The 13,547-nt window shown below is 42.4% G+C and overlaps 1 protein-coding gene across 1 annotated transcript in view; it reads left to right on the forward strand.

Moving 5' to 3' along the window:
• capgb (capping protein (actin filament), gelsolin-like b) overlaps nucleotides 1-13,547 on the forward strand; it is a 98,675-nt gene that overhangs the window by 51,138 nt on the left and 33,990 nt on the right. Inside the window, exons 3-7 of the mRNA XM_084312997.1 lie at nucleotides 3,064-3,218; nucleotides 5,520-5,678; nucleotides 6,094-6,243; nucleotides 10,426-10,512; nucleotides 11,145-11,277. Of these exons, the coding sequence (XP_084169123.1) occupies nucleotides 3,064-3,218; nucleotides 5,520-5,678; nucleotides 6,094-6,243; nucleotides 10,426-10,512; nucleotides 11,145-11,277 (684 nt within the window). The remainder of the gene's footprint in view (nucleotides 1-3,063; nucleotides 3,219-5,519; nucleotides 5,679-6,093; nucleotides 6,244-10,425; nucleotides 10,513-11,144; nucleotides 11,278-13,547) is intronic.

The raw sequence follows: 13,547 nt of genomic DNA on the forward strand, positions 1-13,547 counted from the left end.
GGAGCGTGTGTCAACCAGTTTGATGGCAGCTTCTCCCGTATCAAACCGGCCCTTTCTGTCGGGGTCCCCCCTTGGGTGCGACCGCCCTGTCCGCGTTGGCGGGTTCAGGGGCTACGCACAGCGGGAGGGACCGGGCCACCTATCTACTGTTCCTTGCGGCCCAGCGTCAGTTGACGGCGTGTGCGCTTTGGGATTATTATCACATATGGCGACAAGAATGCCGTTTGGAGGAGTGGATGGAGAGAACGTTGAGGCAGGGGCTTGTTTTGCAGTTCGCACAACCCCACCCTCCGTTTTCAGGTTTGGTGCAGACCCTATTGTCAGGGTCAGCAGCAGTGACAGCCCTGGCCGACGAGATCCAATCTCTGTTGGCGAAGCAGGCCATAGTCGTGGTCCCGAGAGAGGACGCGATGTCAGGCATCTACTCCCGTTATTTTCTGGTGCCCAAAAAAACGGGAGGGGTCAGACCTATACTGGATCTGTCCGCGTTCAATCGTCTGATTGTGGCGAGACCATTCAGGATGTTGACCGTCAAACTCCTGCTGCTTGCTGTCAGAGGGGGAGACTGGTTCACCTCCATAGACCTGAAGGATGCGTATTTTTTCACATCCCTATTTTCCCTCCTCACAGGAAGTTCCTAGGGTTCCTGTTTCAGGGCGTAGCGTACGAATACCAGAGGTTGCCGTTCGGCTATTCTCTGGCTCCCCGCACATTCACCAGGTGCGTAGAGACTGCGCTGGAGCCTCTACGTCGTCGGGGAATACGGATTCTATTCTATCGACGACATTCTGCTCCTCAGCCGGTCGGAGGAGGTCGCCAGGTCTCATACCAGGCTGGTGGTGGGATCGCTTCGGGGAGGCTTCAGTGGATCTGTTTGCGAGCCGACGCTCTCACAAGTGCCCCTTGTGGTTCTCGGTCAGTCGGGCAGATCATCCCCCCTTGGGGGTGGATGCCTTCTCGATGTTTCCATGGCCGCCCGGCCTTCTGTACGCCTTTCTCCCTATACATCTGTTGAGTCAGCTGTTGGAGCGAATACGGAGGGAGCGCAGGACAGTGATCCTGGTCGCGCCGGACGGGGGCACGGCGGTGTGGTTCCCGGTCCTGATCCAGCTACTAGTAGCTCCGCCATGGCCTATTCCTTGGTCGGCGAAGGCCCTCACTCAAGCACACGGGTCGCTGTTTCAGCACCCGGTGTTGTGCCAACGTCTGATGATTTGGCTGGTGAGAGGGTAAGTCTGGAGAGGATGGACCCTTCTGTGGTTGATACCATCCGGAATGCGCATGCTCCCTCCACTGTCGCGCTTTACGCGGCCAGATGGCGTATGTTCCAAGAGTGGTGTAAGGCGGGGGGCAGGGACCCGGTGTCCTGCCCCCTGGACGCTGTCCTTGTTTACCTCCAGTCTCTCCTTGATAGACTGTCGGCTTCGACGGTGAGGGTATATGCAGCAGCTATATCCTCTTATCATGAGGGATTTGAGGGTGATGTTTTGTTCAGCCACCCTGCTTGGCGCTCGACGCGTTAAGCCGGTAAAACGCTCTTTGGCTCCGAGTTGGGATCTTCAATTGGTCCTCGGTCAGTTGTCCTTGGCCCTGTTTGAGCCTCTTGAGCAAGCGCCGTTGGAACAGCTGTCGTTCAAGACCGCGTTCTTGCTGGCCGTCAGCTAAACGCGTGGGTGAGCTTTGTGCTCTCTCGGTACGACCAGAGTGCCTGTCTTTTCATTCCGATTGCGGTGCCACTCTGCGGCCTAATCCTGCCTTCGTGCCTAAAACTATCTTCTTTCCGCTCCAGGGATATTGTGGTTCAGGCGTTTCATCCACCTCCTCACGCTAGTGAGTTGGAGGCGGGCCTTCACCTGTCATGTCCGGTCCGGGCTTTGGGGATTTACCTCAGCCGTACTCAGGGCCTCAGGGCTACCGATCAGCTCTTTGTCTGTTACGGTGGTTCTCGTGTTGGTAAGCCACTGTCGAAACAGCGCCTGTCCCACTGGTTGTGCGAGGGCATTGCCCTTTGCTACACGTTGGCCGGGCTGGCTCCCCCTGGGGGCGTCAGGGCGCACTCCACTCGTGGGGTGGCAGCCTCTGCCGCTCTGCTGGGTGGGGCCTCGGTGGAGGACATCTGTGCTGCAGCTTCATGGTCCTCCCCGGGTCCCTTCGTAAGGTTTTACCTCATGGACATGACCGGGGGTTCTGTCTCCCAGGCGGTTCTGAGGTCTGTGGCCTCTCCTGCTTCCCGTCCTTTGGTGGGGTAGCAGGGGTGTGTGGGTGTGGGCCACAATCTGTTGTGTCACACGTGGTTCCGCCTGTGCTGTGTGTTCAAGAGGTTCTAGTTCCCTCTTGTTCGCACTCCGGTGGAGTTGACTGCGCCCCCTCTTCATTAGGAAGGATGGGGTGATGGGACTCCTCTCCCCCCTGATGTGGGCTTACGGGTCCTCAGGGGGTACATTTGTCAGGCCTCGCGTCCGCTCTACCCCATATCTCGGTATGGCTTAAGAGCGGGATGCGATGCCAGTACGAATATATAACGACAGGTTATGTATATAACCTAGTTATATGAGTACTGGCTAAGCATCCCGCTCTTAGCGTGCCCTGAGTTCCCTTGGGGAAACCTTTCTTTGGAAACGATTTTCCGAGGAAGAGTGAGTGGTGACCACGCCTAGTACTATATAGTACGCCACTAGGGGCGGGGCCTGGCAGGTGATGGGTGTATTCGTTTTATTCGTTGATGGAGTACACTATGTACATGAGATGAGGTATATCTCGGTATGGCTTAAGAGCGGGACGCTTAGCCAGTACTCATATAACTAGGTTATATACATAACCTGTCGTTCTCCACCCTTTCCACCTCCACCCCCTGGATGATGATGGGAGTGATGCAGGTGTATATGCAGGTATATTCAGACAGATATGGATATATATAATGTGGTATATAAATCTCTCTGTCTCTCTGTCTCTCTCTCTCTCTCTCTCTCTCTCTCTCTCTCTCTCTCTCTCTCTCTCTCTCTCTCTCTCTCTCTCTATCTCTCTCTCTCTCTCTCTCTCTCTCTCTCTCCTTCCTCCCAACAGGTGAGAAGTCGTCACGTGATGAGCAGGTAGCATGTGCCATGCTGGCCACGCAGCTGGACAACTTCCTTGGCGGTGACCCCATTCAGCACCGGCACGTCCAGGGCTATGAATCCTGGGAGTTTATGACTCTGTTCCCCAGAGGGGTCAGCTACAAGGTGGGGGACCCAGGAGAGGGTGATACTCTCGTACTCTCGCTTTTTTCATTCAACCTTTTATTTAAACTCGAGGGACATTTACAGTGATGTCTTTTTAAACAATTAAAAGTAGTGGTGGGACTCGATAAAAAATGTTAATCGAATTAATTCGAGACTTTATAATTAATTAATCAAAATTAATCACATTTTAATCGCATATCAATATTTGATACGAAAAGCAACATTTTTCAATTCAAATAAATTTTGATATACGAGTGAATCAACGAATATACATTATACATACGTTTAAGCAGCTAAATCCTGTATTAGCTACTACACAGACCAACAGATCAATGCAATTTTTAACAAAGTGCAGCAATTTTAGGAATAATATATATAGCGCAAAGGACCTTTTGTAAACTCAAGCACTTTCAAGGTAAAAGTAAAACGCAGTACAAACAGTTGACCATTGGAGAAAAAAACAACTCTTGATTGATCTCAATTTCTCTTATTTAAATTTGTTTTCATGAACAAACCAGACTAAGAAAAAAAGTTAGCGATTTATTATACTTTATACTTATAGCACATGCATGAGTCTGGTCTCCTTTGAAAGGTAACATTCTTACACAATAAAGAAAAATCATCATGCGATTAAATGCATCAATTTCTTTTTACTTTTAATTCTTTCTGTAGTTAATTAATCTAAATTAATGCGATAAAGTCCCAGCCCTAATTAAAAGAGATAAGAATAACCCAAAGAGAAAACAAAGATAACTCATAACAATAAGATAACAAGACGAGGCAAAAAGCAAGGATAACAAATCAACTGAAACACGTACAACTTGATTGACAAAGGTTGGAGATCAAGGTTTTAAACTCTGCAACAGAGGGGAGAATCTCAAGCTTTAAGGACTGTTGGGGTTCATTCCATGAGCTAGAGGGCATCATAGCAAAATGCAGATTCACCCTGTTCTGAGCAAACTCAGGGGACCTTAAGGACCAGCCTGTCACTAGAACGGGTTCCATAGGTTCCAAAATTCCATTCCAATAATGAAAAATGAATTACTTGAAAAGCTACCTCCTTATACTACATCATTATTGGTAAGCTACCTCCTCATACTACATCATTATTGGAATGGAGTTTTGGAACCTATGGAACCCGTTAATAATAATAATAATAATAATAATAATAATAATAATAATAATAATAATAATAATAATGATGTAGTATAAGGAGGTATGTACAGGTAGCTTATAAAAAATGATGTAGTATAAGGAGGTAGCTTATCAATAATGATGTAATATAAGGAGGTAGCTTATCAATAATGATGTAGTATAGGAGGTAGCTTATCAATAACGATGTAATATAAGGAGGTAGCTTATCAATAATGATGTAGTATAGGAGGTAGCTTATAGTGGTGGGGGAAAATATCGATTTTTGTTTGTTTGTTTGTTTGTTTGTTTGTTTGTTTGTTTGTTTGTGTGAAATATTCAGGTGACTATTCAGGACAATGAGATATCGGGGCAGATCATAACTAGTGATGCACGATATATCGGCCGATATGGCAGTTTTTTTACACATCGGTATCGGTCCGATATCAAGATAGGACCGATATTAAAAAAAAAAAAAAAAAAAAAATGTTTTGGCCTTAAATAGTTTCAAAATATCAGTCATTTCTGAAAATAAGTTACAAAAGTAAAAAAAATTATGCGTTTTGGAAAATAGCTCTATTTGATGATCATAAAAAAGTGTTTTCTATACAGAGATATCGACATTGGTAAATATCGGTATCGGCCAGAACAGCAATATTAATATTGGTTATCGGTATCGGCCACAATTTTCACATCGGTGCATCTGATAAATGCAGACTCATATTCCCCTCTATGCAGATTACGCTCTGAACAGTCTCCTAAATGTACATGTCAACCAGGAAAATCCAACAAGTAACAAGATACCTTTACATTGCAGAATAATGAATCCACTACGCCCATTAAACAAACTAATCAGCTGATGATAAATGTTGAATATGATTATTATGTACAGTTTATTATGTTTATTATTAAAATCTTTTCAAAATAAAACACCATATCTTGTACCAGATTGCTTGTACATGTTATGCAATGAGGACCACAATGGATGTGCATTTGTTTTTGCATCTGCTATTGACTAAACTAAACTAAAATGCTTGTTAAAAGTTCTATGCATACAGTATTAATGTTTAACCCGTTGGTTAAGAAGTATTGTAATATTCCAATACCGTGAGTAAAGTTGTAAAGTTGTAATATTACAATACTGACCTGGACGGTCTCTTCTGCTCACAGGAGGGGGGCGTGGAGTCAGGCTTCAGGAGGCCGCAGGGTTCTGGACCGGTCCAGAGACTGTACCAGATCAAAGGCAAGCGCAATATCCGTGCCAAGGAGGCGGATCTGGCCTGGGAGAGCTTCAACAAGGGAGACTGTTTCATCCTGGACCTTGGACAGGTGAGGGAACGCCTTCCAAATCCAGCGCTGCTTCTGATTGACTGTTGTGGATTGGATTGGAATCAGAATGGAATATTCAGAATCAGTGTTTCTGATTTTTTTTAACTAGCTGGTAATAATAAAAACTAGCTGGTGACAATAAAAAGTAAGAAAATTGCAAAAGTTTAACATGAGGGGCGACAGTGGCGGTAGAGTGGTCGTCTGGTAATCTGAAGGTTCCCGGTTCGATTCCCGCTCCTCCCAGGAATTGCTCCTCCTTGAGCAAGACACTTAACCCCTAACTGCTCCCGATGAGCAGGTTGGCACCTTGCGTGGTCGGTGTGTGAATGTCTTGAGTGAGAGGAATAAGTTGTAAAGCGTAAAGAGGTCGAGTGAGACTGTCAGAGCTGTGTGACTCACACTGTCTCCCAACCAGACCATCGTGTCGTGGATCGGCTCCCAGGCCAACATGTTCGAGAAGCAGAAAGTGCGCGAGATCGCTTCGCTGATCCGAGACACGGAGCGACACGGTAAAGCCTGCATCATCGACACCGTTGAGGGGGAGGAGCCACCTGAGATGCTCAAGGTAATACCTCATACATTTATTTATTTATTCATTGGAACTTTTTAACTTCAGTGCTGACCTTCATTGTTTGTTTGTTGTATTGGTTGTGCTTTGTACTGCACTGAGCTACCGGATACCTGAATTTCCCCAAGGGGATGAATAAAGTATCTATCTATCTATCTATCTATCTATCTATCTATCTATCTATCTATCTATCTATCTATCTATCTATCTATCTATCTATCTATCTATCTATCTATCTATCTATCTATCTATCTATCTATCTATCTATCTATCTATCTATCTATCTATCTATCTATCTATCTATCTATCTATCTATCTATCTATCTATCTATCTATCTATCTATCTATCTATCTATCTATCTATCTATCTATCTATCTATCTATCTATCTATCTATCTATCTATCTATCTATCTATCTATCTATCTATCTATCTATCTATCTATCTATCTATCTATCTATCTATCTATCTATCTATCTATCTATCTATCTATCTATCTATCTATCTATCTATCTATCTATCTATCTATCTATCTATCTATCTATCTATCTATCTATCTATCTATCTATCTATCTATCTATCTATCTATCTATCTATCTATCTATCTATCTATCTATCTATCTATCTATCTATCTATCTATCTATCTATCTATCTATCTATCTATCTATGTATGTATGTATGTATGTATGTATGTATCTATCTATCTATCTATCTATCTATCTATCTATCTATCTATCTATCTATCTATCTATCTATCTATCTATCTATCTATCTATCTATCTATCTATCTATCTATCTATCTATCTATCTATCTATCTATCTATCTATCTATCTATCTATCTATCTATCTATCTATCTATCTATCTATCTATCTATCTATCTATCTATCTATCTATCTATCTATCTATCTATCTATCTATCTATCTATGTATGTATGTATGTATGTATCTATCTATCTATCTATCTATCTATCTATCTATCTATCTATCTATCTATCTATCTATCTATCTATCTATCTATCTATCTATCTATCTATCTATCTATCTATCTATCTATCTATCTATCTATCTATCTATCTATCTATCTATCTATCTATCTATCTATCTATCTATCTATCTATCTATCTATCTATCTATCTATCTATCTATCTATCTATCTATCTATCTATCTATCTATCTATCTATCTATCTATCTATCTATCTATCTATCTATCTATCTATCTATCTATCTATCTATCTATCTATCTATCTATCTATCATGTTAGTGATAGAAGGGAACTCATTTTGTGCAGAAATGGAAAGCTTTTCAATGTTCATGAGGCAGAATTGTTACAATAGCCGATAATCCATTTTCCCAATGATAGATCCCTATACGAGTGGACCTCGCGGGCGGTCCAAAGTGACGTCAGACTACACCTCCCTATAGTTGAAACATTTTAAATCAATCTGAAGCATGGCTTTCGTTTGCAAAATTTATTAATGACTCTGCCTGATTTTTTTTTACTTACAGTTTTTCTCAATTGCTTTGGTGCATTTCTCTGATCAGAATTAAAGTTCTCATAACCGTTAGTGCATTTCTCAAAACAATTAGTACAAACTGCAAAACCTAGTTGATAACCTGCAGAAGCGTGTCACTTGCTCAAAATGGATAGTTCATTCCTCAAAAGCAAGTATCCATGTCAATGAAAGTGTCACTGTCATCAAAATGAAAAGTCCTGACACCATTGTTTATGAACAAGATAGTCAAATGGCTTTGTCATGTTTTCATTATGACAGATCACTCTGTAAGTGTTTTCCAATGCAAAAAAGTCAGATATTGGTGACACTACCTGAAAATGCTCAAGACAGCACTATACACTATTTGCACAGCCATTTGAAATATACAGTTACACATTACTGTACACACTGTACACATTGTAATATTCCCTCCTTGTTGGTCTGGGACATCAATGGTTGCTCTCTGTCCAATGGGATTTCTTCCATGCGGTCTACCTTTTGCCAGATTGAAACCCGCCTCATCAACGAATAATGTGTGCAGTGGTTCCCTGGTACGCGCTTTATCCCAGAAGAGAGAGAGATAAAAACTATAAACTTTTCCTGTGTAACATAATGCATTTTGGACAACATATTGTACAGTATGAACTGTCATGTAAGTGTACTGCATGGCACTACACAAAGTAACCAGTTTACAGCACTGAACATTAGAGTATGCATAGAACACATAAATGTTTTACTTGTGCATACTGGTGGCGGATCTCCTTCACTCTGTTCCAGTCAAATGGCTACTCATTTGTCAATTGTACTACAATTGTTTCATGCACATTTAATTTCCACTGAGCACTCTGTCAATTGTAGCGATTGAAACGGATTCAATATTCCCAAAGATATTGTCATCCTCTATAACAGCGCTTTGTATCTCTGTCAACCTTATGGCATTGTTTGCAATCACCATTGCACAAATGGCTTCCTCTTGTTGCGGAGTAAAAAGGGGCCCTCTTCCACCTCTGCGAGGTTGTCTTGCAATCCTATGTGGTGCAGAGTAAAATTACAGTAATGTACAGCAAACATGAGATATACTGCTTTACAGTAACCCATATTACTGTAGTGTACAATAACAGTGCTTCCCACTTATAAAATAATGCAGTACAGTACCATACTGTAAATATGGCAAATATTTACTGTAACACTACTGTACACTACAATACAGTAAATCTGTGCTGCAGTAAAGCTGTCTAAATGTAAAATTTTAAAAGTGACAAGTTCTTGTCCCACTGCAAGCTTCATGTATGACACAATGGCAGTAGTGCAGTGCAGATGGTTTAGTGCTGAATTACTGTCCAGTATACACACCTGCTCTCCCGACAAAATGTTGAATACAGTAATTTAATTTACAGTGGTTCTCTCAACATTTGGCTGCACCCTTTGACCGGCCTCAGCCATTGTGAGGCCGTGCTTGATAGATTTTGACAACTAGTTCAACATTTTTGTATGTAATGACTCAATCAATGAAATGAGGACTATTAGTTTTATAGGGAATGACTATTCAGCAGTCATAAGTATAGTTAATTTTGACTGACATGACATAAGCAAATGATAATGTTATAAAACAGCAGAGAATTGTATGAAAGCAATTGATGCATGTCCAAAAGCATTTGCAATTTGTTCGGAGGAATGAGAAACTGCTACTATGATGTGCACAAATGACAAAATGTTGTGGAGGTTGAACTAACAGTTATGAGAACTTTAATTCTGATCAGAGAAATGCACCAAAGCAATTGAGAAAAACTGTAATTGTTCCTCTGATCTCCTGCGTGATTTTTTTTCGTAGCCGTAGTTTGCGAAGACGCTCTCTGATTGGCTAGCCCGCGTACAGCGAAGACCCTCTCTGATTGGTTTAGCTCCGAAGGGCTCTGGGATAGAAATGTCAGACGCACATTACATATATATATTCTCTGCTTCGAAGTGGTTATGCTTTGGCCCTCTTTCGAAGTGGGTTATGCTTAGAGTTTGGAATCAGGGCTGCTGGTCCATAAATATGTATTCTAGGAGAATATATATGTAACGTGTACAAGTCGGACATTTCTATCCCAAAGCCCGTCGGAGCTAAACCAATCAGAGAGGGTCTTCGCTGTACGCGGGCTAGCCAATCAGAGAGCGCCTTCGCAAACTACAGCTACGGAAAAAAATCACGCTGATCTCCTTCCCCTTAGTTGGCCCCCCCCCCCACTGTTAAGCGCCTTGGGTCTCATGAAAGGCACTATATAAATCTAAGACATTATTATTATTATTATTATTATTATTATTATTATTATTATTATTATTATTATTATTATTATTATTATTATTATTAAAGGTTTTAAATATTCTCAACTTCTAGCGATCTGAGCATTAAATACATGCTGAGCTGATGCTCAGGTTGGGATTCCTTTCCACCAGGGTGGAAATCTCTGGTGAGCATGACAGGAATCCCAACCTGAGCATGACATGAGAGCAAAATGGTCAATAGACTCACTACCCTGGTCCCTATCTGACTTGGATGTGGCAGAGTTTATTTATTATATTGTGAAATCAACTGACTAATGAAAATCTGACCCAAGGAGATCATTCCTTTTTTCGGTTTCTCAGGATAACGTTTATGTTAGCTTTGCTTCCTCTCAACCTCGCACCTTTTCATTGGCAGGTGCTGGGACCAATGCCAGAGCTTGCTGAGAGCACTCCAGAGGAGGATAGCAGAGCAGACGTTGCCAACTCCGCCTCTCTCTACAAGGTAACTTCAGTTAATAGTGAATAACATATCAATATTCTAAGCAATAGGGGTGGGAATCACCAGAATCCCCACGATATGATATTCTCACCATATATGCGATATATTCCGATATTGCTATGTATTACCTGTTTTCAACTGCAAATGATGTCCTGCAATATCTGCAATGAAAGAAAATCTGTTTAATCTAATAAAATAAAGTTTTTTTCAGTCCGTTCATCTCACTCCCATCATTTTAATTTTATGGGATTGTCAAGCAAAAAAAAATTAAGAATTTAATAAATATTGATACTTGGCATCACTGTATCGATATAATATTGGCACGCTAAATATTGCGATATGTCGTCCTTGTGCCTTTTTTTCCTTGTGCCTTTTTTTCTGTTTTCCTTTGTGCATTCTCCTCCCAACCAGAGCACATTGTGCTGCTGATACGACAACGCACTCTCACCCCGGGGATAATTAAGTTTACTCTTATCTTATCTTAATCATATCTCACCTCATCCCTTTCGAGGCGTGGAGGGCAAATCAAACGTCAGATGTCATTTGAATTTTGAGAAATGAAACAAAATTCCAAAATAGAATCCAGAGGAAATGTTTGGGGGAAAAAACCTGCGTTATCCATTATCCGGCGGCAGGTATCCGACGCGACGGGTTCAATGACGGTGAGCAAAGTGTCGGCGAAGAGCCCGTTTGCCAGGGAGCTCCTGGTGCGCGACGACTGCTTCATCCTCGACAACGGAGCCAATGGAAAGATCTTTGTCTGGAAAGGTGAGGATCTTGAAATCTGAGTTTTCTGAGTGTCACCAATTCAATTAATATCTAATGAAATGAATGTTTAATGAGCATTGTTGAAAAATGCTGACGGACATTTTCATTGGTGGGGGGTGGGGGGGGGGGGGGGGGGGGGGAGAGGGGGGCGTGAGACTGGGGTGACACTCGGGTGAGATACTGGCTTATAGCGGCAGTGTAGTCAGGTCAATCCAAAGGTATATAAGATAAGATAAGATATTCCTTTATGGATCTCGGGGAAATTCTGGCGTCATAGCAGCATGGGGAAGGGGTGGTACAGGTACGGGTATGGGCAGCGTAATAGTAGAACGACATAAATATAGGCAATAAAACTTGATCTTAATATATGAATATGAGAAAAATGTAAACGGTGTAAACTACATAATTAACTCTGAATGTAAAAATGTGAGAAAAATAAACAGTGTAAACAAGGCTGCAGATAAGGGTCTGTATGACCTATCGCGGTTATATTATATGTTACAATAAATATAGGCAATAAAGAGTTTGAATCTGATTATATACTATGAGTAAGAGTAAAAGTTAACAGTATACACAAGGTGCAGAGTATCGCCCCCCCAGTCACAATATGGAGTATGGCCACCTCATAAGTTGGATCTTATTGCTGCTCTCAGTCAAAGAAAATGATATTTCCAATTTGGTAATTTTTTTATTGTTAAAGTTAGAGGTTATATATGATTGCTAGTAACTGTCTAACTGTGCATAACTGTTTCCACTAGAGGGCGCTATAGGCGGAGACGCTAATGCTACCGCCAGGTAGAGGGTATTTAAGGAGATGTCTCTTCCCCCTCTATCTCTTCCCACCTACCTCTCACGGAGAGGAGAACTCATGTGCTGCTGTGTGCCAATGCAAATAATAAACCACGCCGATTAAAGGCTGAAGGGAGAAACCATGTCTCATGAACATATTATTGTCGCCCCATAGCCAGACTCTGTCAAAGTTGACGTGACGCTCTGTGTTTGTGAACAGGTGTTGTTGTGAAGGATCAGATTAAACCGAATATGTATATTTATTTATATATATATATTTAATTGTATTTGTATATCGTTTGATATCCCCTGTATATTCCTTGTACAATATGCATTGAATATCCCCGTTTCTACTAAACAGCCCATAATAGTTTCATTCTACCATTGGACGAGAACCTGGCGCCAGGTTGCCATACCCCTAGGTCCAAGTTCAATCGTGCCGCCTAACATGTCGAGGCAACCCCCGGTTCCGCGCAGTAATATGCTGGGCGAAATACGAATGGTACTATTTGTTCATAGCGCATATATATATGGCGCTCGTAAAGTAGAACTTTCTTTTAGTCCAGTTCTTTACCCTCCAACAGAGTGACAGACGCAAAAGCCTCCCCACGACGCACGTGCGGTGTAGTAAGGCCTACTTGGCCCAGAATAGGCATTGAGATATCGTGTAGATTAATAGTTGAATGGTCATAGTTTGGCACCATACCGTCGAGTTGGACGTATTCTATTAAGCTAATAATAGTCTATTTATGTATGGTGCATCGTTCGGTTCGAGTTCTACAGTTATCAGTACCCCCATCGTTCCTGACGTTATCTGGACGCTTATCCAGGCTGGTCAGACCCCTAGTGGTGATTGCATCCGAGGAGCTCCGGGTCAAGAGCGACTGGACCTGTATATTGGATTACTCTACCCCGACGACGGCGAGCCTTCCACGGCTCTTGGATTATGCTTTGTGTGCTTTGATTATTCCATGGATAAAGGCCAACACTGCCGAGTGTTGGAATTACCCCCCGGAGAGGACTCCAGGTGAGGCGGCGCTCTACACGTGAGGTCGCACCACGTCTCTCCGTTGTGGACCGGCAGATACCGTTCCACAGAGGGTCCAGCTGTATTCGTCTGCGGCCCGAGGTTCTGTGGGCACTGTGTCCAAGACTTTGGATTCTCCCAAGACACCGTCGGCCAGATGGGATACCGCCAGCGGCTTCTCTAACCCCCCCCTCCTACTGTCTTACAACCAGCGGGACCCCCCCCCCCCCTTAGTGTATCCAGCTATAATCATTTAAGTACCATCGCTATCGTTTCCTAAATATTCCAGGTTGTATACTTACTCCCTGCGCAACCAGAGATTGGACATTCAATGTTGATTTACCTACGAATACTCATTTGCCATAAAAGTGCATATTCAATATTTCAAATCATAAATGTAATTAAGTGAATGTTGTATACACCTTTTGCTGTATTAAATATTCGATTTGGTACA

Source organism: Notolepis coatsorum (assembly GCF_963971535.1).
Source record: "Notolepis coatsorum genome assembly, chromosome: 4".
NCBI classification, from domain to species: domain Eukaryota; kingdom Metazoa; phylum Chordata; class Actinopteri; order Aulopiformes; family Paralepididae; genus Notolepis; species Notolepis coatsorum.